At 32.1% G+C, this 27,379-nt stretch overlaps 1 protein-coding gene across 1 annotated transcript; it reads left to right on the top strand.

The window, feature by feature from the left end:
• The first annotated feature begins 1,022 nt into the window (after window positions 1-1,022).
• Window positions 1,023-27,379, top strand: LOC109619239 (mannose-P-dolichol utilization defect 1 protein). Its single transcript, XM_034473124.2, has 5 exons — window positions 1,023-1,175; window positions 10,691-10,756; window positions 11,026-11,158; window positions 21,327-21,531; window positions 27,058-27,379. The coding sequence occupies exons 1-5, from the start codon at window positions 1,073-1,075 to the stop codon at window positions 27,277-27,279; spliced, it is 729 nt and encodes a 242-aa protein (XP_034329015.1). The 5' UTR covers window positions 1,023-1,072; the 3' UTR covers window positions 27,280-27,379.

The raw sequence follows: 27,379 nt of genomic DNA, 5'->3' as shown, positions 1-27,379 counted from the left end.
AAATTCGAGCAGAGACATACAAAAGTCATGTACATATAACAGTACATATGTCCCTGATTCGAGTTTGTAATATATCTTAAACAGTTTCTGTTTAATTAATTGCAACAAAAGAATAAGGGTATGAAAACACTAATACAGTATAACGATAACTATGTAAAAAGCTGAAGTTTTTCAAGAAATAAAAATAAAAGACATGGATAAATGATTAAATCAGCAGGCTTACAACTCAGTGTATCGGCAGGCGTAAGCAGGGTAAGAACTCTTTGTCTTCTTTACAGACTTTAAACATTTTTAATACTATTTTTCATTAAACAGCGAATACTAAATAACCTTTTATTTCTTTGATCATGTATTTAGTTAGGAAACATAAAATATCCAAGAAGAAAAAAATTATCTATCAGATAACCGACAGGCGTGTACTCTTCTCGGCAGGCGTATGCATTCTGCGTAAGAGTTATCTATTTTACCGATTTTTACTAATTTTGTGTTAATTAACGAATTTAAAGTCAAGTTTTTATTTCTATTATCAATTACTAAGCTAGGTAAACTTAAATATCAAAGAAATAATTAAAATAATCCATCAAATAAACGGCAGGCGTATACATTTTCTTGGCAGGCGTATGATTTCTTCGTAAGAGCTATCAGCTTACCCGATTTTTACTTATTATGTGTTAATTAATTAATATAAAATCAATTTTTGATTTCTATTATCATCTATTTAGTAAAGAAATAAAATATCAAAGAAAAAAGTAAAATAATCCATCAAATAAACGACAGGCGTCTAGATTTCCTCGGCAGGCGTATGAATTCTACGTAAGAGTTATCTATCTTTACCAACATTGAACATTTTTGCTAATTTTGTGCTAAATAATCAATATAAAGTCAACTTTTTGTTATTATGATACTTAATTTAGTTAAGTTAAATAAAATATCGAAGAAAATATTAAAATAATCCATCAGGTAAACGGCAGGCGTGCGGTTTTCTCTCGGCAGGCGTGTTTTCACCGGCAGGCGTCGGCAGGCGTGTTTTAGTATGACCGATTTAAACGTACCGTAGAGAACCAGTATAATCATGGCGACTGAGAGCTCAACCGATGGAGTGGGAAGCTATTTGCACTTCATATTTCCACAACCATGCTATGACGAATATTTTTTGAAGCTCAATTTCTTTCACGGTATGCATTTCCAGCAATTTTAATGCAACATTGTAATATGAGAGGTCAAAGAGTACTGTAAGTCGAGAATAAATCAAAGTCCACAGTATATCTATGTGTTTGTACATGTAGGTGTGTAGTTCCCCGGTACATAGAATTACCGAAATCCTCGTGATTTTCCGAAATACCCTTCAAAAGTACCGAAATACCCATTATAACATCATAAAATAGGGTTTTTACGATACCTCATTAACAGGTTGCCCCCCCCCCCCCCGTTTGGTGGTTTGAGTCCCATTTGGTGGTTAAATTTTATTTAAAAAATGACATGGCCTCATTTCTTGAACTCTTACTTTTGATTCCTATCATCTGGGCAAGTGAAAAACAATAGCAGCCAATCAAAAGAATGATTGCTAGGTGCACGTCAGAACCTAATTTTGATATGGAGGCCTGTTTGTGCAATAAGATAATTTTCACTTAAAAGTACATAAGGTGGCTCTATACACCCACAGCTTATTCCAATTTTCAATAGAAGACCACAAAACATATATACTTATCAAATATTAAAGTGATGATAGGGATACCATAGGTATTTTTAAAGAATTTTTAAATATTTTTTCATGCTTATGTAAAATATTTTTTAAAAAGATAGCTATTAACAAATTGAAAGAAATTTGTTTGTCTTATGATGGATATTTCCTTCGGACACATAAAAAAAAATATAACACTTCTTAACATTCAAAAATGTTAATATTGTTTTTTTTTAGTATTTCCCCAAAACATAATTTTTCATATTTTCTTACTCTGTTGACAAATCATCTGAAAAAGTTGCTTGATGTTATAAGAAAATGTATTTTGATAACTGTGACATAAAAAATTGAATGAAAATCATTGCAAATAAACACAAAAAATATTTTAAATTTTATTTGGTATGAAAGTTCCTCAGGTAAGGGTTATCGTTCCTAAGTTCCAAGGCCCAAACACCTTGGGGGTTTTCATTTCTGAGTTGAAGAAAATTTCCTAAATAAGATGTTGGAATGTTAAATACATACGTATTTCATTATAGGCCTGTTAAAGTGAATATATTCGCTTTAATGCAAAACTAAGTCAACTAAATAAAGGGGAAAATTGACAAGGCTAATAGAATTTATGTATCCCAACCTGAGAGAAATTCAAAGCAACTTTCCCATCCCCTTAAGGTGGTAAGGAACATCTGTCGATATTAATCAGGTCGGGTACACTACCTTATATGGATAGCATTATTTAACACGTGACAGTATTTACTTCAAGCAGATTCTCCAATCCACTGAATGAGTTGCAATGCATGACGGTCTACAACGTGTTTACGATTCAACAAACACACATGGTTTTTGTCTGTTTTATTCACAATATCTAATTGTTTGCCGGAATGTTTGTACATCTTGATTTTTACTTTAGAAGGTAAAAAAAGAAAGATTATGTACCATTGACTTTGTTCCATGCTCACCTTGAAAAATACTGTTGTTTTAGTTGATCAATTGTTGCTTTAAAAAAATGATCAGTATCAAACGACTGACAAACATAAGCATACAAGTACAAACAGATTTTGATAAGAAAAAACTGCACAATTGTGTATTGGTGACTTTATCATTGTGCACTAGAAATAAATACAGGTAACTGTATATTTTTAACAAACGTGAATAGCCACGGTAGTAGAAATGCACAAATATACAAACGCAGAAGCGCAAGCTATGCAGCATTTATTATTTTGTCCGTTAAGCATTCTGATGAATGTCCCTGAAGAAAATATCAACGCGCATTCTACTAATGTTGTCCCAAATATGGGGTATCACGGGAAAAAACGGTACTCACTGCTTCTAATTCAATAGGACTTTCCTCTCTTTTGAACATTGACAATGGGGTTTTTAAATAAGTTGAAAATAGGTTGATATAAGCCCTCATATGCAATATTTTTTAAATGTGAGCATAGAAATTGAAGTTCAGACATAATTGTCCATATTAATTTCATAAATTCTGGAAAATCATTCAAAATGAGTTTCCAAAGGACAATTCAAAATGGTATATATTTTTAATACGCTTTGTATATACTGAAACTTTGTCAATAAAAGTAAACAGATGGCTAATTTAGTATGCAAATTTATGGCGACGTCACAAATTATAGTGGTCTCGACCTGTTAATGTGCAATAAAGTATATTATAATTGAAACACTTTCACTGGTTTAGATTTTTCTTACACAGTATTCAACCAAAAAATACGTTTTAGAAAATTTTGAAAAGTTATAAAATTTATGGTTCTCAACGGGAATCGAACTCATGACCTACCTACAGGTTTGTAGTGAACCCACTAACCCACTGCGCTACGGTGTAACATATTGATGATGGGAAAGAAACTATTTTTAAAAATATCAACTTGATTTTATTGTTTATTTTGATAAATATTACCACACAAGGTGAAGGTGTCACATATGCCACATTACTTGTAAGTAATGAATTTTCCATTTATCAAATCAAAATATTCATTTCACAAATTTTTCAAAAGGGCGGTCCCCATACAATTCGCCTCAGTTTAAATTAGCCAGTAACTTTTTTGCGAACTGTGTCATCAAAAAGTGATGTATAGAGCCACCTTAAAAACTAAAATATCGAAATTTTTTAACTCTTAAATAAATAATGACTTAAAACCTCGTACCTCTGGTATTTTTTTTTTTACAATCTGACTGATTTTAATTGCAGCATTTTACTAAACTAAAAGCATGTTTAGGCCTCCATACCTAAATTAAGCATTTGACGAACATCAGTAAAGATCACTGTTTTCATTGGCTCCAATTGTTTTTCACTTGCTGGATAATAGGAATCGAAAGTAAAGAGTTTGAGGAATGAGGCCATGTCGTTTTTTAAATAAAAATTTATCTTTTTGGAGACAGATACACTTTGTTTTCCGGGATGCATAACATCTCAACCTTTTTCTAAACACCCGTGTGGAAAAATCGACACATAGAGTTTTTTAAATGAATTTATTATTATTAAGAAAACATGTCAGAATACTTGCACTCAAACCACCAAACTGGGGGTTGTGCCCAACCTAATAAATATCAAATTATAAACGTTACCATACTACAAATGTGGTTATTTAGGAAAAGTAAAATCCATGAGCGATTACTCTTTCATATCTTTGATGCATTTGAAATTCTTTAACTATTATTCTTTAACAATTTATGTAATGAATGTAAAAAAAGAACAAAAGTTTAAATGATTTATTATTTTTTGAATAATTCTTGTTTCTGTGCAGAAATTGATCAGATGTTGATGTTTCACTCATGAAAGTCGATGTCAGATTTGATCTTGAGAAGTCCCTTGATTGTCTTACTTTTAATCTGATTAAATAGTTTATTCTAATTATACCCCTGGTAAATGTGATGATATAGAATAGATATGTATAAATACGTAATGTTGATTAAAGTACAGGGGGGTTTTTCTCCATAAATTTAGTGGTGTTTTGATGCTTTTGATATCAAAGCAGAAAAGAAAAGCATTTTTCACCTGAACTAAGTGTTTCCATTCATGTGTAATAGTAAAGAGAGATTCTGAGAGAGAAAGGACAAATTATAATATTTGTTATTAATCTTGCTAAAGTATTAAAAAAACCCACTGTTTACATGTTATGAAAGACTTAATTATTATTTTTTTTTAGCAAATAAAAGAAATCTTAAAAGGTATTTGATTTACACAAAGAAAAAAATTCTGGTACAGGTAAACAGAAATTCAGCTGTTTGCCTGTTAAAAAAATCGCTATCATTGAATAATTTTATAAATAGTTTCATTTATAATCTGAAACTTTAGGAATGACATTTTAACATTCAAATTCATAAAATTATGTTTTATATTAATGCTAAAATATGGAATTTTGGTATTTTTGAGGGGCATTTTGGTGTTTTCAACGGGCATTTTGGTAAATCATGGGCATTTCGGTAATTGAAGTTCCCCGTAGTTCCCCATTTTCAATTTAATGGTTGAACAATATGCAAAATCTGCATATATTTTTTAACTTGATTTTTTTCTCTCTATTCTTTTTTATTTAGTTCAAAATTATCTATTTTTTTTATTTCCTCCCTACTTATACTTACTGTACATGCATGCAAAACTAGCTTAAAATTAGATTGATATGACAGTAAAGTATGGCTCTTGCTTGTCTATTGTATATTTAATCTCTCTATCAACCCCCCCCCCTCCCCCCGAAAAAACCCCCAAATGAACCACCTCTAAATTTATCGCAGGAAATATAGCGCGAGATCACTTTGATGTCATACATTAAAATCTTTAATCCTTTGTTTACGTATCTCAACTAAGTACGAAGGAATGGAAGCATGTAAAAAATCTCTTGGGTCTCACCATATCTTGTGCGGTACTCAAAACGTGTCTTCAAACCTCAAGGCACCGTAAATTATGAGTTAAATGTTAGCCATTTTTGGCATAGCATCACAGGAGAAAACAGTAAAGAGCATGAGTCAAAGTTTGAAAATTCTTGCTCTACTGGTGGCTTCAAAAGCCAGTACAATATATTGATAGAAATATAAAAATATCGTTCAATATGTTTTTTAGAACATCATGAATATATTGTAATACACAAATTATCTAGAAGTTTGGTCTGCGCTGAAAATTAGGAAGCTAAAGTAACAGTACTCTAAAACTAGTTAGGGCCCCGCAAGGATTTGTTACTGAGAATGTTACCATTGTATACTTGGAAGGTTGTGCAATATTTGTCCTTTGGGATTAATTAACCTTCCACAGGAAGAAAATACTAAGCTTTATCTTTATCTGTCACATTGAGAATAATTACTGCCTGTGTCTGCAAATGAACTTTGTTTTGAAGTTATAAGGTCAATTTTGAATGATGTGTAGTATTGTGTACATTCTTTGAAATATGGATTTAAAATATAATATTCATACATTATTTTGGTTAAAATACCGTACACAATGATTTATGATAATTTCATTGAATTCTAAAATCAAGATATATACATGTATTAAGATATCCTTTTTCACTATTTTATTTTTTAATTATTTATTTTATTTTTTTCTGCCTTAATGCTGTTAATTTTAACAGGTAATCAGATATTAACCCCATTTTGTCATTTCTGAAAAAAAAATCTTATTGTAAATTTAGAAGAAAAGGATGAGAGAGCAGAACAATTAATCCCCTGGGATTACACTGTAATTATCTTGCCTGCTGCAGAAAATTTAGAGGCTTATCTCTATCTGTCATATGAAGATTAATGAACACCTTTGTCTGCAACTGATGTTTGTTTTGAAGTTGAGGTCAACCCTGGGTGATACAAAGTATTTGCTTCACTGAAGGCTTGCATTTTATATAACACCTGTTTAAATCTTTTTGAAATACACATTTAATTTAGTTTTTTTATAAGACATGAGGTTATCCCTGTTTTATGCAGATACAAGGTTACTATTTAGAGTTTTTGGACATTCAGGAATTATCTTGAAATTTTAAAAATACAGTTGTTACTTATAATTTTCATATTTTTTATTTTAAATGTAATCAAATTAAACTCTCATTCCATGAGCTGCACCCTTATATTTTTACCCCTCAGTTTAAGGATGGTATTTGATAAAGAATATATTTCATTCTAGTCCAAATACATGTACTTATATTCTGTAAAATAAAAATAAAATAAATGAATTACAATAAATTTATTACCAGGTAGGTATCAGTTTTTTGGTTCTTTCTTTTTCTTTTTTAATGGATGTTTTGGTGTTGTTGTTGTTTTTGGTTGCTATGTTTATATTAAAGGAAGAATAGTACCTGAAAACGTTCCTTCTGTAAGCCCTGATTAAATTCAATAAATGGATGAGAGCAGGATAATTAATCCCCTGAGATTAATTATCTTTCCTGTTTCAGAAAATCTAAGGTCTGTCTTTATCTGTTATATGTATTACCATACACATGTGTCTGCAAGTGATGTTTGTTTGAAGTTGAGGCAAAGCCTAGGTATCATTTCATTGGTATCAATTCTTTGTTTTTTTTAACAAATTTTATTTCATCCCATGTTAACCCCCTTTATCCCGTGGATATGACTCGTTGGATATTTTTTTGATATCCCAAAGTTGTGACTTTACAACGGGATTTGCGTAGGCATAATGAAGTAAAATAATGTGGAGTTTTATAAACAGTGTAAACATTGATTGTGGTGTATAAAACATGGGATAAATAGAATCTCATATGATTTGTAGTATAATATGATTTTTATCCAACTTGTGTGTTTTATCCCCTCACTAAGGCTCAAGAAAAAAACACTTTAATTGTTGGATATGAATCATATCCAACTACAAATCATGAGATCCTATATATTGCAGTTCTTTACATCTTATGCCGGGCATTTATTTTTCATCATTGTTAATATAAAGAGGATGGAATTCAAAGTTTTTTTCACTTCTCTATATTATCATAGCGGGGCCCTTTCTGACTGGTCAGTTTTCTAGTTAGTTATGAAAATTATTCATTTCCTTCTTGAAAACCTTCCGCCACCAAATATAATCTCTTACTAAACTCTGTAAAAATGAAATTTTTTAAAAACAATTTTATTAAATATAGTTTATTTTGCATTGTAAAAAATAAATATACATGTACTACTAGAGTAATATGTGATGCAAAATTTTCAGACTAGAGGTAACCCGAAATGGCTACCCAAAACCTAAGAAGCTAACCATTTTAAGGAAGGAGTCTTCTCGTTATCAAACATACTTCTTATAATAAGAAATTCATGAAATTTTGACACAGTCAAACAGATCATATTACCAAATGACTCTATCAGTTTAATCAAATTTGACCTTTTTGTTTTTGCATAAAGATCAGGTCATGGTCACTACCTTTTTCCTCAACGTAAAGGCTGATAAAAACAAGTGTAGCTCTTTGTAGTTCTGTAGACATTTGTTTAAGATTTGAAGATTCTATTCTTCAATGAAATGAAGGAATATCAGAATGTCTATCAGCTTATACTACTAAATTGGAATAAATATTTATACTAAAATTGATATTGCTTGGCCCGCATTTCCTCTAATTTTCTCCAATTGTGAAGAAATATTGATTATTTTTTAGCTCACCTGAGTTAAAAGCTGAAGTGAGCTTTTCTGATCACTTTTTGTCCGGCGTCCGTCTGTCTGTCTGTAAACTTTTCACATTTTCGACTTCTTCTCCAGAACCAATGGGCCAATTTCAATTAAACTTGGCACAAAGCATCATTTGGTGAAGGGGATTCAAGTTTGTTAAAATGAAGGGCCACACTCTCTTTCAAAGGGAGATAATTAGGATTTATTGAAAATTTGTTGATATTTTTAAAAAATCTTCTTCTCATAAACCATTTGGCCAGAAAAGATGAAACTTGCGTGGAAGCATTCTCAGATAGCTAGTGTAGATTAAAGGTTGTTCAAATCATGGTCCCCGGGGGTAAGGTGGGGCCACAATGGGGGTCAAAGTTTTACATAGAATATATATATATTATATAGAGTTAATCTTTAATAATCTTTTTCTTAGAAACCAATCAGACAAGAAAGCTGAAACTTGTGTGGAAGCATCCTTATGTAGTGTAAATTTAAAGTTGTGAAAATCATGACCCCCTGGGGTAGGGTGGGGCCACAGGAATAGGGGTAGAACTTGTACATTGTAATATATAGTCTAAATCTTTAAAAAATCTTCTTCTCAGAAACTTATCAGCTATGAAAGCTGAAACTTGTGTTGAAGCATCCTCAGATATCGTAAATTAAAGTTTGTTCAAATCATGGTCCCTGGGGGTAAGGTGGGGCCACAATGGGGGTTAAATTCTTACATAGAATATATAGGGTAAATCTTCTTCCCTGAAACCTCAAACTTGTGTGGAAACATTCTTATGTAGTGAAGATACAAATGTGTGGTACGGTAGATTCAAGTTTGTTTAAATCATGATCTCCGGAGGTAGGATGGGGTCACAACGTGGAGGGGGGGGGGGGTTAAAAATTTACAAAAGAAAATTTTTAAACTATCTTTTGCAAAAAAACCCACTTGCCTATAAAAGCTGTTACTTTACTGAAAGCAACCTCAGATATTGTAAATTTAAATTCTTTCAATCAAAATTTTGAGGAGTACGGTGCATGGGGCCATATTGGGATTCCAATTTTACAAAGTAAAATATTTTAATTCATAAAAAATGAAATGTTATGATATATGGTTTAACTTAAATGCAAAACATTTTGACATATTGCTGATTCTTTCAAATTGCTTAGACTTTGGCCCTTGAATGATTCTTGGGCCACACAAGGGGTTCAGAGTTGTAATGTAGGTTCATATCCCATATATAAGCAATTGTTTAGGAATTTTTTGAGAACTGCAATGCTCAACATGTGATATGACTATAAAATCATCCTGTTCGAAAAGGGACTTGATTATAAGCATAAAAATATCTAGGATAAAAATGGACTTTTATTTATGCAGGATCTACATGTATTGTACTACATTGTCCAGATAGTTTGTATTATGACTCCATTAAGCTGATTTTACCATACCTATTGTTGCTCAGGTGAGTGATGTGGCCCATGGGCCTCTTGTTTATGCTTCAAATAATAAAATATTTCTGATTTTTATGTATTATCATGACTTTATAAAAAGATATAAATTGACAGAAAACCTAATATATTGACCATTTAATAAGAGAGAAAATCTGATTTTAGTGATTTTTTCACAAAAATCAATGTATAGAATGGGCGCTTTAAAAAGCTTATAAAAATGTAATTTGATAGGCAAATCATATTTTAAAAACATATTCTGAAACCCAAGAATCATATCATAAGTTCACATTAGTAAAAAAATCCAACATTTAATGTTATTGTTTTTAAAATGCTAGAACTATCTCATTAATCTGCAGCAATTCTGAATTGCGAAACGTGATATTTTTCTACGCCAGTATTACGCCAAAAATATAGTCCTTGTTAGATTCTAAACATTGAGTACTTTTTATATGCCAAGTTGTATGATAGTAAAAAAGAAAGAAAAATATACTATTTTAATTTCCTTTCATCTTGATTTAATGCACAATTAATCAAATTTACGTTTGACTAGTTGAAATCAGAAAAGACTCATTCCTTAAGAGTAGAACAAACAGACCCTGTGCAAATGAATATCAAGGTGAACAGACTCTGGGCAAATGGCTTTAAGGGAGAACCCCCTTTCAGGTTGAACTAACTCATGTGTTGTATAGGAAATTATAATTCAAAGTTGATAAAGACAAAAGTCTGAATAAAATCAGATCCTTGTAGCTCCTGTTAAACAAGGAGCAAGAATCTGATTTTAATCAAATTGCTGATAACTGAATATTCAGTTTAAGTCAAATAATGTTATACAAGGTTAGTACACAGACAGTGAGGATGAAACTGGTGTTGCTTGAATTTTACTTTCAAGGTTTCCAATATAGGAATATGTGAAGGTAATGAATGCAAGATAAATGCTATACATGTATTACTGTAAGATTTTTTATACGGTACTTTATTTTTTTCAGTCCAATGTTTCAATGTTGTCCTCAGTAAGGCTTTGGGTTATGGAATTATCCTTGGCGCTGTTTTAGGTAAATGATGATGTTATTTTACAAGACTTTCTTAATGTACTATTTTTAAGGATTTTGTTCTTTAGTAAACATTTCAGGGTTTATTTCTGTCAATATTATGAAAAAAGAATGTAAACTGCTATTCAGTTTTTTCCTTCTCAACCCTAGATTTTTTGATAACTTATAAATTAAAGATGAACTAAATAAAGGTTACTTATTGTGACCAGAACATGTCCATATATTAAGAATTTTTCATGTGTGTGTATTAAAATTCAAAGAATATTTTACAGTAAAACTGCCCCAGATTATGAAGATAGTGAGTGCTGGCAGTGGGAAAGGAATCAGCCTGGTAGCTGTTATGTGCGAGTTATTTGCCATCTCAGCAACTACTACATATGGATTTGCCATGAGCTTCCCATTCAGGTGTGAATAAAGATGTGTTTTATTATCATAGAAGAGGTATTTTTAAGTTCACTAACTGACAAAATCTTGGAAGCACGCTATACTGTCTGAGTCGTTGTCCTATGAAAGTTTTTGAAGTAGGTCTCATATCACCCATATCACCCTGCGAATGTGTTCAGAATGTATTCTTTATCAAGCTAAGTATGTAATATATCTAGAGGTGCTCAAACGAAAGATCACATGACTTTCCTTGAGGCGAGTTGAAGATTTTTGCAGTTCCATGTGAAATTTCAAGCAAAAGTATGAAAGTTTGGATAATATTCTCAAAATATTTAAGTGTTGATCATTTTTCATATCATGTCTTTCTCTGATGTATGTTAAAACATAAAAAAATCTATTAAGGGATAAGTCTTATTTCACAATATAGCAGTTATTTAAACTTAAACGATGATATTTAGAACAGAGTTATTTTTTTTTATAAAAAGAGAAACATTGGGTTGCTTTAGGTTGTAAAGGACACTTCCATGTTGTGACATATTATTATCCCATCGTGCAACTTGTTGCAAGGGGGATATAGCATCGCTGCTGTGCGTGTGTGTTTATGTTTGTGTGTGCATGTTCAGCTTGGAAGCAAGTTTAAAAGAAAACCCTTGCACAGATATTTATCAAACTTGGTACACTTATTTGGCATGGTAAAAGGACAAACCCTGTTAATTTTCAAGTCAATTAGTTGAGTACTTTTTAATATATCGTTAAAATAAAACAATTTTAAACAGAAATTTTATGTACGACTTGACAATAACTACTTCCGCTTCACTTCTTTGAAACCAAAGTGAAAGTAAGCAGTTCAAATCAACAACTTGATATTTTGTGGATTTAGATCTAGTACAGGTAAAGAAAAAGTAGTTTTTGTAGTAATGGAGAGTTAGTAGAATGTGGTCTCCTCATTTACATTTACTATAACTATGTATTCCTAAATAATGCATCCACCACACAATAACTCATCATGCTCATGTCGTGAGGGGATGCTCCGCTTAGCGGTGCCCTTGTTTATTGAAATCAACAATAAAATCATGTGTAACATGGTAGCACAGTGGGTAAGAACATTCAGTAAGAATCTTTTAGTCATGAGTTAGAACCATGCCTGGAAGTTTAAATTTTCACCATTCCAAAAAAATTTTAAACATAATTTTTAGACGGTGGCTATAAATGGCCACGGTCTATTGCTACGGTCCTGACCGGAAGAGTATTTCTCACGGGGACCCTAGCGGATAAGGAACGATAACTGTTAGGTATGCAGTGTTACACGCAATGTTTTATCTGTGTCGATTTCAGTATGATAACTAATTTTAATCTTATCAGATATTTTAAGCATTATAGCTGCTAATCATTTTGTACATATATTTAAATAATTAATGAAATTGTGTTTTATTTTAAATGAGCCATTACCCTGTCTGCTTACGCGGTATCGATAATTTATGCACCAACTGCCAGTTGTGATGTTAAACTCTGTATCAGGACTGCAAAAACTATATCACTGCGATAATTGGCTAAGAGATCTCAGAATAATCGCTTCTTGTTTTTTTTTATAATGTAAACAATTGTCAGAAACACACTACCGTATTTAAACAGGTTTGCCCTTTCATATTTCAGCAAGTATGCTTCATCGATAAATTCATTCATTTTCAACGCATTAATTTTAGTTGAGGCAGAATATTTATTTTGTTGTAGCTTATTAAAGAATTCACAACAGATACTGACGATGAATATTAGATAAATTACATTTTATTGAACTTCAACCGATCAGTGGCACACTTTTGTCTACAAGTGTGCATGTATTTTTTTAACATACAAAAAACTTGAAATTTACGGTACAAATGTGTTAAATTTTGGACTATCCTGTGATTTACCTAATTTCGTAACCCACTCAGTCTGTAGGAACATTAATTTTATTACAGGCACCTCAATATTCAGGCAGGCCAATCGCCAATGTTACTATAAATAGCACAAATAAACAAAAAACCAAACAGCGTCAAGGTAAAGCTTCCGCTATACCAAATAGTTACACAAAGAGCCACGTTTTGTCAGAAGTGTTGGCATTGTGTTTCTTTTTTTAAATTTCGAATGAATTGTCTATCTTTTTTAGTTTTCTTATTAAAACATTAGTATGCATTTTGAACACATACAATGCGCATGAATTTCCATGAACTACTTTGCTGCACGATGAAGAAACGGGGATTGAATATATAATTCTTGTTGCAAAATTCAAGGCAGCAACTGTTGAACTTTTTAACTTCTACTAGACAGACTTATTCTTTTTATAGACGCTTACAAAATTTGGCCGCTCTCTGATGCTTTGCCGACATTAAAAGCATGAGAGAGAGAGAGAGAGAGAGAGAGAGAGAGAGAGAGAGAGAGAGAGATTTTCAGTCTTTACTACACAATATGCATAAAGACACACCAAAAGAGCCCGGCTTTCAGTACTTCAGTACTTTGATTCATTTTACTTGCTGCTGACTTTCTCTCAAACACGCTAATCGATTGACCTCGGATTGTAAAACTCACGTGCAAATCAAGTCGCCATTTAACATGTACATGTATAAACAAACAATATTTTACGATGTTTGTAAGATTTTCAGTTCATATTTTTTGTAAGCAAATAAGGGATTAAAGACATGCTGTAAAACGTCTTATGGATTTCACGGCGTGTCAGCTCGTGTATCTCTAATTTGCAGCAAACGCTAGCTTTTTTGTGAGAAAAAAACAATCGGTTCAACTCATGCAATATTCCATATACATTTATCATATGGTACATTGTGAACGGTAATTTAAGATATAATAATTTTGTTCACTTAACAGTTTCTGACGAATTTTTCACACTAAACTGAAATTCGCAATTTAATGAGCGAAGTACAATCTGTGACTGTGATTAAATCTTTAATCCATATGCGCCCGTCTCTGCTATAAGAGAACCCTTTCTTTGGTTTTGGGGGATTTTTTCGCAAACAGACTCATGTACGTAAATATCGCCCCTTTTGTTCTCAAATAAATTTTAACTCGCGAGTACAACTCTATTATGAGCTTTCTTTGATATTTGTTTCCATTTACAAATCTGCAGGCATATATAAATGCGCCAGTTTGTTGCGACTCGCAATCGAAATACACACAGGTTAGAAAGTGTCATCACTCAACGAAATGCTACATCGGCCTTAGCATATACATCCATGCTATATTTGCGATAAATAATGAAACATGAAGGTAAAAGGTAAGGTGCTTCATAGATGACTGTAGTATTCTGCTGAGCTACAGAACTATAGCTTTACGGAAATATTGCCGGGATTTGCAGACCCTAGATCTATTGTATAGACATGCAAAAAATAAAATGAAAGAAGAAGGTACATTTTCCTTCAATATTTGCCCTTAAATTCAAAAGTTGTTTAAATCTCATAAAAATACACATATGCCATCTTGAACATGTGTATATATAAAATACCAAGTTATACACTTTTTTCTTGTTTCAAAAAATAATTATGACTTCAACACTTTGGCATAATTCTAAGATTTGGTCAAAAATGATGAAAATGGCACTTGTTCTCATAGTTTTTTGAAGAGAAAAGTGTGTCCGCAGTCGTCGCCCACAACGAAATTAATACAATTTTTGTGATATAGCATGATAAAGTTATTATGTGAGTTTCATCGTGGGCGACAGCTGCGGACATATTTTTCTATTTAAAAAACTACTAAGGAATTGGTGTCTTCTGCTCATTTTTATGAAAAGTTCGGGAAAATGCACTGTTTGTGACGTCACAATTAACCCTGTGAAAGTCTAATCAGGTAACTATTTATAGATTCTTAATGTATTGGTATTCTTGTGAAAATGAACGTTACATTTCAATTTCCTGTGATATTTTTAAAAATCACGCTAAAACAGGGCCAAATATGACTGAAACTGTACCTAGTTCTTTATATACACAGCTGTACGGTCAGAAAAACATGCGTTTAACTTGGATTTTGTTTGTTTGGTGTTTTTAAAAACTCATTTTGAATAATTAATCTATATTTCTTGTAAGTTTACTAGAAATGTTTAATGTAGCAAGTAAATTATGCGTGTTAAAGTGTACTGAGAAGCGATAAAATATACATGTGACTTTCTTAATTCATTCAAATGATTTAAATAAATCTATAGCTAAATACAATAAGACAAATGTACTTTAAAACGTTGATTAATGAAACTGCCGCGACTGAATATTGTATATTTTTTTCTCAAATTTTTAATCACTTTTGTTGAGAGCAAATGGAAATAATCCACTACAGTCGAAGATAAAATATTGATTGACTGTTTCATGATGACTTGCATTTTAAAAGCAATAACAGTTTTATCAAACAGGTTCTTGCAAACCATTCCGTTTTCTGTACACCTAAATGTATAACTGACTATGAGGACAAAAGCAAGTGTGATGGTCCACAAGCAAGTGTGATGATGCAACTTTTTGGGGGGAAAATTGAGGGAAAATGTTGTCGAGAGGGACAATAAACATACTACATGTATGCCCAAATAGTTAGTAAAAACCTGATAAGTATTTTATCATACCAAATCTTTATTTGTTCTCGTTACTTTGAGAAATCTACAATATCTTTAAAGCACAATAGTCCAATCCACACTTTTCAAAAGTTGTTCCCCTTGGTGGGGTCAACCCAAAGGTCAAAAGGGAAAAAAAACAAAATTCCCCTTCTTTATACAATCAAATATTTGGGCGTACTGTGAAATTGCTTTGGATTTGATTTATTCATTCAATATATATGTGGTGGCAACCCACATATTTAATGAGTCATTCTGGGGCAATCAAAATACATTTGTGTAGTACATGTATTACCGGAAACGGAGTTTTAATGTCAACTGATATAGATTCAAACATAGATACAAACATATAGATACAAACATATAGATACAAACTTCTATACTACAAAGGCTACTGTGATAAATCGATGGGTTTTCCCCAAAAGATGACTATAAAGAGACAAAACATTTGTAAAGTGTGGATTGTGAACACAACTACGATTTCCACAGAATTATCCATGTGAGTAACTCAGGACCAGTTGTGCTCGTACATATATGAGATGCTGGCTGTGGATTTTCGACAACAATAATTTCCATACATGTAATATGCCACTTTCAAACGGTGCCACTGTCTAACAGTACTTTCAGTATTTTGATTTGTTAAATATTGTGAAATTAAAAAATTATAAACCTGTAAAAGTATTTTAATTGTAATGTACATCAATATAGACAGATGTCCCATATCACTTTAATGTTCCTTGACACACCAATATTTATTTGATGGATAAACAAAGAATCTTTTGATAGATATAATATCACTAAACAAAGACCGATATTGGCTTTTAACTACAATATAAGCATCTTAAGATTCTTAATTGTTATTCCCTTGACCCACAACTAATACTTGGTTGTTATGTAAAGCCCCTTTCACAATTGGCGCACGACCACTTTACACCACTTTGCGATCGAAATTTTTTAGCTTCGCAGGTCCTCTCGCATATGTTGCACGAGCTCTCACATTCAGAAAAATTAAAAGGATATGCTGTAACAACTTTTTGGGGCCTCCTTATATGATGAATCTACACCGAGTTTGTTGGTTTTTCAGACACAATTAAATAAAAAAACAGTTTAAAACATTACGGTTACAGGGATAAATGTATTATCGCTATTCTTAAGAAAAAATCACAGCGGAAAATCATCTTGATTTGTAGCCATTTGTTAACGTTTATTTTGAATAAAGCTGAAAATAAAGGGTGGGCCTTAGTAAAAAAGAGCGATATGCCTGTCAATACATTGCAGTCTGAGGCATATTGCAGGCACGTAGCATCAGGGGGGGCCTGGCCCCCCCCCCCCCCCCCACTTTTTCTCACAGCATCAAATTTTTTAAAATTTACATATAAAAAATGGAATTATCATGGAGTTGGCCCCCCCACTTTTTTGGGAGTATGTAAAAAATTGATATGTAAATAAAGAAATGAGGAGTGAAATTTTTTTTGCTTGTCAAGATTTTTTGGATGAGTCTGGCCCCCCCACTTTCAAAAACGATGCTACGTGCCTGTATTGAGAGTGGGGGGGGGGGGGGGCTAGACCTTATGGGGGGGGGGGGGGGGGCCTCCACCCAGTTCTGAAGCCTATGCATTGATTATACATGTAATAGCTCTTTAATATATCACATGACAACATTTTTCATTTGAGTGTATTCATCAATCAAGTGAGTAAGGTTATCAAATGTCGCACAAGTTCATGCCTGATAAACAACAGTCGTTTATAATGCGGAAGACCAATCAATTTCTTGAATGTTTGTAATTTGAGCGCTTTGAGGTACAATTTTCTTCTTTCACATAGAGGAATTTTTTTAAATTAAATACAATAACTAGCAAGTACAATGTAGTTGAAGATGAATATGTACCTATGTGCATATTCTGATATATATAATTTAATCGTTTTATAAAGTGAGGGGGCAGAACTAAAATAAAGGGAATGGGAAGTTAACAGTGTACCACCACCAAAAATTTAGTTTTATATCTTGCATAGGATCTTATTTTTGGTAAAAATGGTATTCATAAGGGTACAATGTCAAAGATTAAGTGTAGGAAAATAAGCATAAAATTTGGATACAGTTTATTTTATGGTATTCTTTTTTTGTTTTTCTACCGAGGGGCCATATGGCACAATATCCTTTGATGTTTGAACACCCATATAAAGCCATCGTTGCTCAGGTGAACAATGTGGCCCGATGGGCCTCTTGTTATATTTTCGACTTCTTCTCCAGAACCACTGGGCTGATGCCAAACTTAGCACAAAGCATCCCTAGGTGAAGGGGATTCAAGTTTGTTTAGATAAAGGGATACGCCCTCTTTCAAAGGGAGATATTTAAGAATTATGAAAAATTTGTTGGTATCTTTAAAAAATCTTTTTAAAAACCAATTGGCTAGAAAAGCAGTAATTTATATGGAAGCATCCTCAGGTAGTGTAGATTCAAGTTTATTCAAATCATGATCCCTGTGGATGAGTGAGGCCCGATGGGATGTAGAAATTTTACATAGGAATATTTAGAGAAAAATCTTTAAAAATCTTCTTCTCAATAACTAATTAGCAAGAAAAACTGTAACTTGTGTGGAAGCATTCTCAGGTAATGTAGATTCAAGTTTGTTCAAATCATGATCCCCGGGGGTAGGGGGTGTCAAATTTTTACATAGGAAGGCATAGATAAAAAATCTTTAAAAATCTTCTTGAAAAGTATTTAGTCCAAAAAGCAGTAACTTGTGTGAAAACACAGGTTGTGCAGATAAAGTTTGATGAAGCCATGATTCCCTAGAGAAAGGTAGGACCAAAAAGTTGGAGGGGGGGGGTGTTATATATATGAATAGAGAAAAGTCTTCCTACAAATACTGAAACAACAAAAGGGGCTTGGTATTTACCATAAAAATATGTGGATAAAAACTGGCAGATTTTTTCAATTTTTTTAGCAAGATCTACTGTAATAAGATTTCAAGATATTTTGATTTTGATGCTATAATGCTGATTTGATCAGAGTTATTGCTATTGTTGCTCAGGTTAGCGATGTGGCCCTTGGGCCTCTTGTTTAATTTAACTAATGAAAAATCATGTTACAATATATTACAGCTGTATCAATGTTATTGTTGACAAGTCGATCGTGTTAAATAGTTTGTGTACTGTGGGAGATCGTTCATGTGACATGTGGGGTCGTGTGTGTATAAGAAAAATTGGTTTGCATATTCTACCATGCATGATCGTTTTTTTGTCGTTTTGTATTTTTTTACAGAATGCTAGGATTTATTCTAAAACAGGAACAAGTAGTTTTTAAAACAATGTGAATTTAAACCTTTTTTATAGAAGAATTTTCACAATTGTTTACATTCAAGTACATGTATTATGTCAGTGCTAATATTTTGTGTACTCAGTCTATATCAAGCATCCATCCAATCATTGAACATAATTTTAATCATATTGTAAGAGAGACACGTTGAATGAATGCTGCCAACCTTACCCATTCCCCGTTCAAAACTATAAACAATTATTCCCCAAGTTTTCGTTCAAATAAAAATGATACATATTCCTTTATGTTACTTTGTTTAGACATTCATTAAAATTTATTAAGATGCATTAAAATTATTTATAATGTTTTGAATGAAAATGTAGTTGTTCCAATTGCTGTAACCAAATGGAAAACAGATCTAACGGATTATAATGTTGAAGATCTTACTATATGTGACATTTTTAAGATTTGTTTTAATACTACCAAAGATTCTTCTGTACAATGGCTTCAATTTAGAATTTTACACAAAATTCTTCCAGTTGGTTTCTACCTTAAAAAAATTAATGTCAAAACTACTGACATATGTGGGTTCTGTAAAAGTAATGTTGAAACTATTATACATGTTTTTATTTCTTGTGAGAAAATACATACCCTGTGGAGTGAACTTAGTTTATACATTTACAGAAAGACCTCTGAAAGAGTCGGATTTAATATGTCTAATATTATACTTGGCCAACTTCCATTGTCGTTTCATAACAAAGTCATTAATTTTATAATTCTTTATATGAAACAATATATATTTTGTTGTCTTATGTCAAATAAGATTCCATGTTTAATTGGTTTCCTTTGTCATTTAAAACTAAAATACAATATTGAAAGATATGCTGCAGTACAAACTTGTAAATTACAATATTTTGAAAAATTATGGGATAGTTGGAAATGTATCTTTGATGCTGACATCTAATCTATTTTCATTATGACTATTTTTTCTATTTCTGTTTTGTCACTTAAACTTTCTTTTTTTTCTTTTTTCTTTTTATGTAGGCAAGTAACCACTAAATAATACATTTAGGTGTTTTTTCATAAGTGTGGGTGTGTATGTGTGTGTGATTGAATGTCTTTTCTGTATGTTTGTTCCTTGAAAAAGAAATAAATTATAAAAAAAAAAAAAGATGCATTAAAATTTAGAATGAATAGAATTCAATCAATTAAGTACTATATATTATGGATAAATGGGAAGTGTAAAATTGAAATTCTTTGGATCAAGGTAGCAAAGAACTATATTTGATATTAGTCAAATTTTGCCCCCATAACTCGCTAATTTTCAAGTGATTCAGGTACATTCATCTGTTGTGTTATTTTATAAAAGAGTTGACATAAAATATGTTTTTCACCAATTTATTTGATTTATTTGCACTCACTGGCAGTATATGATGTCAGGAGTGACGTTATTTTAATAATTCAATCAAAATCAGTCAAAAATTGACATTTTTCTAATCTTTTTTCTTTGAACAAGAACAAACTTTTTGTCACTTATTAGTATTGAAGAGATACATATTTGGTGAAAATATTTTGTTTGTTCAAGCAGTCGCTCAATGTTTCCTTAAAGAAAAACTGCTTCAAAACAAGCTGTTTTATGCTAAAAATGGCGGGAAAAGGTAAACTTTATGATGTCATATTTTTAAATTGTGGGCACTAAAATCAAAAAGAAAATTATGAAAAAACTTCAAATGTATATTTGTTCAAATAAAACAAAGAATTACAGTAAAATGACAATAATGTTCATTTAAGGGGGCCATTTTAGGCTCAAACCATATATAGTCCTTTACCTGTATCTCGCACAATTAAATCATACATAAGGGAATCGGATTACATAAACAGCAACTCGTTAAAATGGTGTATGAATTCTATCATATCATTTACTTGTAATAATAAAACTGTTACAGTACATGGCTACTGTACATGCTACTTTTCAATAAAACACAAGTATATTGTAATACAAATAAAGCAATACATTTTCTTAAGTCTAATCTTTAAAATTAACTTTGATTTTGCATGTTAATTGGTGTAGAATCGTTTGTTTGCATATTTTATCATTATCATTTGTGTATCATGAAAATTCAGTAAGTTAGTGATCGTTCGGGTATCCTGTGTAATTCTTCGTGTATTGTGTGTGATCATCCCTGTATCAGATTCGAATGTGTTATTTGTCAGCAATAGCGTTGCTACCATTGTAAACATATCAAATTTTATTTTCTGTGGAATACTGACTGTATACTGTAACAGTTATAAATCGAATTATACATTTATTAAACATTACTCGTAAAACATTTTGTTCTTTGTGTTTACAGTGCCTATGGGGAGGGCCTTTTCCTGACCATACAGACAAGTCTAATTGCCTTTCTTATTCTGTTCTTTGGTGGTAATGCAGTTGGAGCTTTTATGTTCGGAGCACTGTATACAGGCATTATGGGATATCTTCTATCTGGACTTTGTCCAATAGCTGTACTCAGCGCTTTACAGAGTATCAACATACCTATAGTTATTTTAAGCAAGGTAAGATTGTTTCATTTTTTTATTACCTTTTTAGCTCACCTGAACAGAAGGCTCAAATGGACTTCTCTGAACAAAATTTGTCTGTTGTTGTTATTGTAAACTTTTCACATTTTTTTCCTTTTCTCTAAAGACAATGGGCCAATTTCAACCAAATTTGGCACAAAGCATTACTGGGTGAAGGGGATTCAAGTTTGTTCAAATGAAGGGCCACACCCTCATAATAGGGGGATAATTTTGAAGTATTAAAAATTGTTGTTATTGTAAGTTCACCTGAGAGGAAGGCACACCTCAGCAGAAGGCTCAAGTAAGCTTTTCTGATAAAAATTTGTCTGTTGATCACATTTTTATCGTCTTTTCCAGAACCACTGAGCCAATTTCAACCAGGCTTGGCACACAGCATTATGTATTGGGTGAAGGGGATTTAAGTTTGTTCAAAAGAAGGACCATGCCCTCTTTTAAAGAGAGATAATTTAGAATTTTTGAAACTTTGTTGGTATTTTTCCAAAATCTTCTTCTCAATAAAAAAAGGCAAGAAAACCTGGAAGTTGTGTTGAAGCATCCTCAGGTAGTTTCAAGATTCAAGTTTGTAAACATCGTGTTCCTCAGGGGTAGGGCCACAATGGGGGTTGTCAAATTTTCACATAGGAATATAATCAATATAAAATTGAAAATTTGGTGGTATTTATCAAAAATCTTCCTCTCAAAAACCATTTGGTCGGAAAACCTGAAAATTTTCACATAGGTACCGTAATCCGGTGAATATAATACACACTTTTTCCCCAGCATTTACCTTGAGAAAGGGGTGTGTATTGTACATCCCTATAGGATTTTGACATATATTTTCCCTCGGTGAATTTTTTTTAAAAATATTATCTATGCTGACCACAGACAAAAACTGATACTTAAAGTCTGTTATTCAATAAACTGTTTCAAAATGGCCTTTAAAAAATAATTTGAACTCCCTATTCTTTATCTCCGTGTACACCGCTATTACAACTGTTATTAATAGAATGCGGGCTTGGATGGCCACGCACTATTTGTAACCGATCTTTGTAAACAGCTTACACATATTGTGGCTCATTTTTGACCATTGTCATGTAATGTTAATTGATTTATTGCAAATAATTATGAATATAAATAATTCTATAACCTATTCCGTTAATTGAAGCCATTGTTGTGCTCCCCCACCGCTATTGCTTGACACTTTGGGTATCTCAGACACTCCCCTTAGGCTATGTGTACTGTACACAACACAACTATTTGTGCACATATTTCATTATGGTCCAGGCCTCTAATTGATCACTTTGATCGGCATCATTTAAGAATTTAATTAGGTCCGTTATCTCCATACCTGTACACCATCCGTTTTTCACTACACATGAGTTGTAATGACAAAACAATTATATACGTTTGATTTTATTTACAGTAATTAATTTAATATTAGATCTATTTAAAACATTGAAAACAAAATAAAGATTTTACCGCGATGTATTAGTTACAATAAATCCTTATCGAAAAAGTATTGTGTTTTTCTTATTTTGGTAGTGTATTTCCGCAATGAAATTGAGCGTGTATACAAAGTATAACTGCTTTCAAATTGTTGATACTCAGCATTACCGTTTGGTCATTTTTTTTTATGCGTATTATACATCCAAACTAGCTTTTTTAGGTCACCTGAGTCACTCAGGTGACCTATTGCAAGTGGTCTTCGTCCGTTAACAATTTTACATTTTAACTTCTTCTTGAAAACTACCAGGCCAATCGTTACCATTTTTGGTGTGAAGCATAGCGACGATATGAATTTGCTTAATAATTCTTATAAAACAGGAGAAAAATATGAATATACAAACATTCTCATAAAAATCATTCAAAACTGAAAATTTATACTACTTACATCAAGTGAAATCAATGTGATTTAGTACAAATCAAAATATGTTGCCACAATCACTATACCGGTATGTAGGAAAATCTTACGAGAGAAATTAGCGGTAAACATTTTTGGAGAATTTATTTGGGCATTTTTTCAAGAATAACTGATATAATATGCAAAAAACGGTATAATTCAGCTCGAAACATTAAATTAAGCCGTTTTTAACCGGGTTTTCCAACGGAAAAATCCGGTTATTAAAATGGTGAAAATGGCGGGCGGGCGGGCGGCTGCCAAAAGGGTACCCTCATTGTACGGATAACTCCTCCTACAGTTTTCAAGATAGGAAGTTGTTCTTTTGCAGATCAATTGTACATATATCAGAGGTGTGCATATTGCTAGGATTTTGATTTCCGATAATTTATCGAAAAAATACCAGCTTTTGAACTTAGTCATTTTTTGGCAAAATGTTGCATATAGGGTACCCTCATTGTACGGATAACTCCTCCTACAGTTCTCAAGATAGGAAGTTGTTCTTTTGCAGATCAATTGTACATATATCAGAGGTGTGCATATTGCTAGGATTTTGATTTCTGATAATTTATCGAAAAAATACCAGCTTTTGAACTTAGTCATTTTTTGGCAAAATATTGCATATAGGGTACCCTCATTGTACGGATAACTCCTCCTACAGTTCTCAAGATAGGAAGTTGTTCTTTTGCAGATCAATTGTACATATATCAGAGGTGTGCATATTGCTAGGATTTTAATTTCCGATAATTTATTAAAAAAATCCAAGTTTTTGAACTTAGTCATTTTTTGGCAAAATATTGCATATAGGGTACCCTCATTGTACGGATAACTCCTCCTACAGTTTTCAAGACAGGAAGTTGTTCTTTTGCAGATCAATTGTACATATATCAGAGGTGTGCATATTGCTAGAATTTTGATTTCCGATAATTTATAAAAAAATTACTAGCTTTTGAACTTAGTCATTTTTTGGCAAAATGTTGCATATACATGTAGGGTACTCCATTTCACTGGATAAGGGTTGACATGGATTATGGATACAGTTTACATAAAAGAAAACCCGGTTTGCTGTCACATTGACAGCTTTTCACTTGTTCTTTTATATTTTACATAATACGGTTATTATTTACAGGTTTGAATTACTAACGAGAGGGTATTGGTATCGTAAAGTTACGACAAATTTTACACATAAGAATCTCATAAGATGTTTTATGAAAATGAACAAAAACTTAAGTTTTCACTTACGATAAAAATTAATTGTAAGATTGTTTGTGAAAAGAGCTGCAGACGGTGTCCTCTAAGATTGAAAGGGTGGAAAGTCAAGAGTTGGAACAGAAGTGTTAAACAATTATTTGCTTTAATTTTATTAAGCTGTTCTCTTTTATGTTTTTTGTTTAAATGCTCACAGGGAGAGTTTCTGTCTGCCCCTGGGGATGGGGAATGGGGGGCTGTTTTAATAAAACATGTCTACTAGCCACTTGTTTCAGTTTATCTATGAAAACATATACACATTAAACCTATCTTGAAAGTCTACAAATATGGGAAAATTATTTTCAACTATTTTTTTGTACCTTTTCAATATCAGGTCATGCACTCTATTATGATCTTAATATGTTTTTCACTAAAATTATAGGTTTCATAATCCTTTTTGAAAGATTTCAAGCAGGAAGATGGTTGTCATTACAATATTATAATTCTTTTTACTCCAGAATGAAACTCAATTAAATGTTGAGACTCCTCGACAAGTTTGGGCTATGATACTCAGGTGACCGTTAAGTTCTATTGGCCTCTTGTTGCAAAATACCAACAAAGAAGATTGGGGAATAAGATGGCGCAATTGCCCATTTGGTTTAGTCGTAAAAAACAATTTCAAATTCAGCATTTTTTCAATTAAATATATTTGATACTAGAATGTTATAATATGAGTTTACAAAATGATAATTTCTAACTATATTCAGTTTGAAATATTTAAAAAAAAACGATAAGAAAAAAATAATAAATCTTTAATTTTGGTGGTATTGAACCCACAACCTAAAAACCCAAGTTCAATAAAGATACCTAACGTCTGGAGCTCTAACCACTGAGCCATTTCATTCATAACAAAGTGAGTTGTTTAAATGCTATATGAAACGTTGGCCAACAAATTTACTGACTTGTATTATTTTTCTAAAACGTTCAATTGCTGAGCTACAAAATGACATTTTTTAACTCTAGTGGGTCATCTTTCCACATTTTTGTTGAGTAAAATCGGTTTAGATTCCATTAAACCGCATTTAGACTGTGACAAAAATATGGAGCTCAGACCCACTCTATGAAAGAAAAGGCATTGAAGTTATAAAAATTACACTATTTGGAGGTTTTGACACGCATACGCCAGTTTAAATCAATATATTGCAAGTATTTAAATATTTAAAGGTTACAACCCGATGTGACGTTAAATATACATTGTTTTTAAAAAAAAAAATTTAAGTACATGTATCAGATTTAATGATATTTTAATTTTGTCGTATCTAATCATTCCTCATATGGGCATTTTACATGCCTTATTCACCCATCTTCTTTCAATAATTTTAAATTATCTTCCTCTTAAAGAGGGTGTGGCCCTTCATTTAAAAAAATTTAAATTTTTTCACCCTCTGATGCTTGGTGTTAAGTTTGGTTAAATTTGGCCCTGTTGTTCTGGAGAAGAAGATGAAAATGTGAAAAGTTTATGAGACCGACAACAGACAAATCTTGATCAGAAAAGCTCACAAGCTTTCAGCTCAGATGAGCTAAAAAGTAAAAACCAATAGGTTAGAAAAGCTGTTACTTGTGTCAAAATATCTTTAGATAGAGTAGATACAAGTTTGTTTAAACAAGTTTGTTGATCCTCAGGGGAAGGGTATATATAACGAAAATCTTTAAAATTCTTCTCTAAAACCATAAGATCAGAAAAACTGTAGCTCATGTGGACGCATCCTGTGGTAGTCTAGATTTAAGTTTGTTCAAATTGTGATTCGCAGGGGAAGGGTGGGACCAGAATAAGGTAGGGGGGGGGGGAGTGTTGAACTTTTACATAGGAATATATAGAGAAACTCTTTAAAACCTTTCTACTCAAAATCCATTTGGCCAGAAAGACTGAAAATTGTGTGGAATCATCCTTAGGTAGTGTGGATTCATGGTTGTCTGAATCATGATCCTTGGTAGTAGGAATGGGGCCTTCAATGGAAGGGGTAGGATTATTTATTTTGAACAAACAGAAAAAAATATCTTATTCTCAAAAACTGAAACAACAAAAGAAGCTCAACTTTTAACTTTAAGTTATGTTGAAAAAAATTTGAAAATCTTTGAAAATCAAGATATACTTTGCTAAGTTTTTTAGATATTTTTTACCTGATACTATAAAGATTCAAATTTTCTTCAAATTTTGTTGGCTAGTATTGCTCAGCTGAGTGATATCGATATGGCCCATGGGCCTCTTGTGATAAGAAATATATTTTCACAGTGAATGTTACTAATGCCATAAAACTTGTCTATATATAGCATAAAATAACATATACTTGCAGAGTGTATATATATATATATATATATATATATATATATATATATATATATATATATATATATAATTTCTTCTGTTTTAAAATCAGATGCTACAGGCAGTGACTAACTACCGCAATGGGGGTACAGGTCAGCTCTCGGCTGTTACAGTCTTCCTGCTGTTTGCTGGGTCATTGGCAAGAATCTTCACCTCCATACATGAGACAGGAGACAACCTGGTCATTGTGACATTTATTGTTTCAACAGTATTCAATGGCTTAATTTTTGCACAGATTCTTTACTATTGGAATTCCAAATCAAAGAAGGACTGATATTAATGCATTCCTATTTTATAACACAACATATATGATTACAAACTGGACAAAGTATTGTACCATTGCCATATCAGAAAATAAATTTATACAATCTTGA

The sequence above is a fragment of the Magallana gigas genome, chromosome 8, assembly GCF_963853765.1.
Source record: "Magallana gigas chromosome 8, xbMagGiga1.1, whole genome shotgun sequence".
NCBI classification, from domain to species: Eukaryota; Metazoa; Mollusca; class Bivalvia; order Ostreida; family Ostreidae; genus Magallana; species Magallana gigas.
The sequence above is the reverse complement of the archived record's forward strand: the minus strand, read 5'-3'. Positions and strand labels throughout refer to the sequence as shown.

Excerpts from the sequence above, each read along its gene's own strand:
- LOC109619239 (XM_034473124.2), top strand. The coding sequence starts at position 1,073 with ATGGCGACTGAGAGCTCAACCGATGGAGTGGGAAGCTATTTGCACTTC. Across the intron at positions 1,176-10,690 it reads GAAGCTCAATTTCTTTCACG|TCCAATGTTTCAATGTTGTC; the intron begins GTATGCATTTCC and ends TATTTTTTTCAG. Across the intron at positions 10,757-11,025 it reads TATCCTTGGCGCTGTTTTAG|TAAAACTGCCCCAGATTATG; the intron begins GTAAATGATGAT and ends AATATTTTACAG.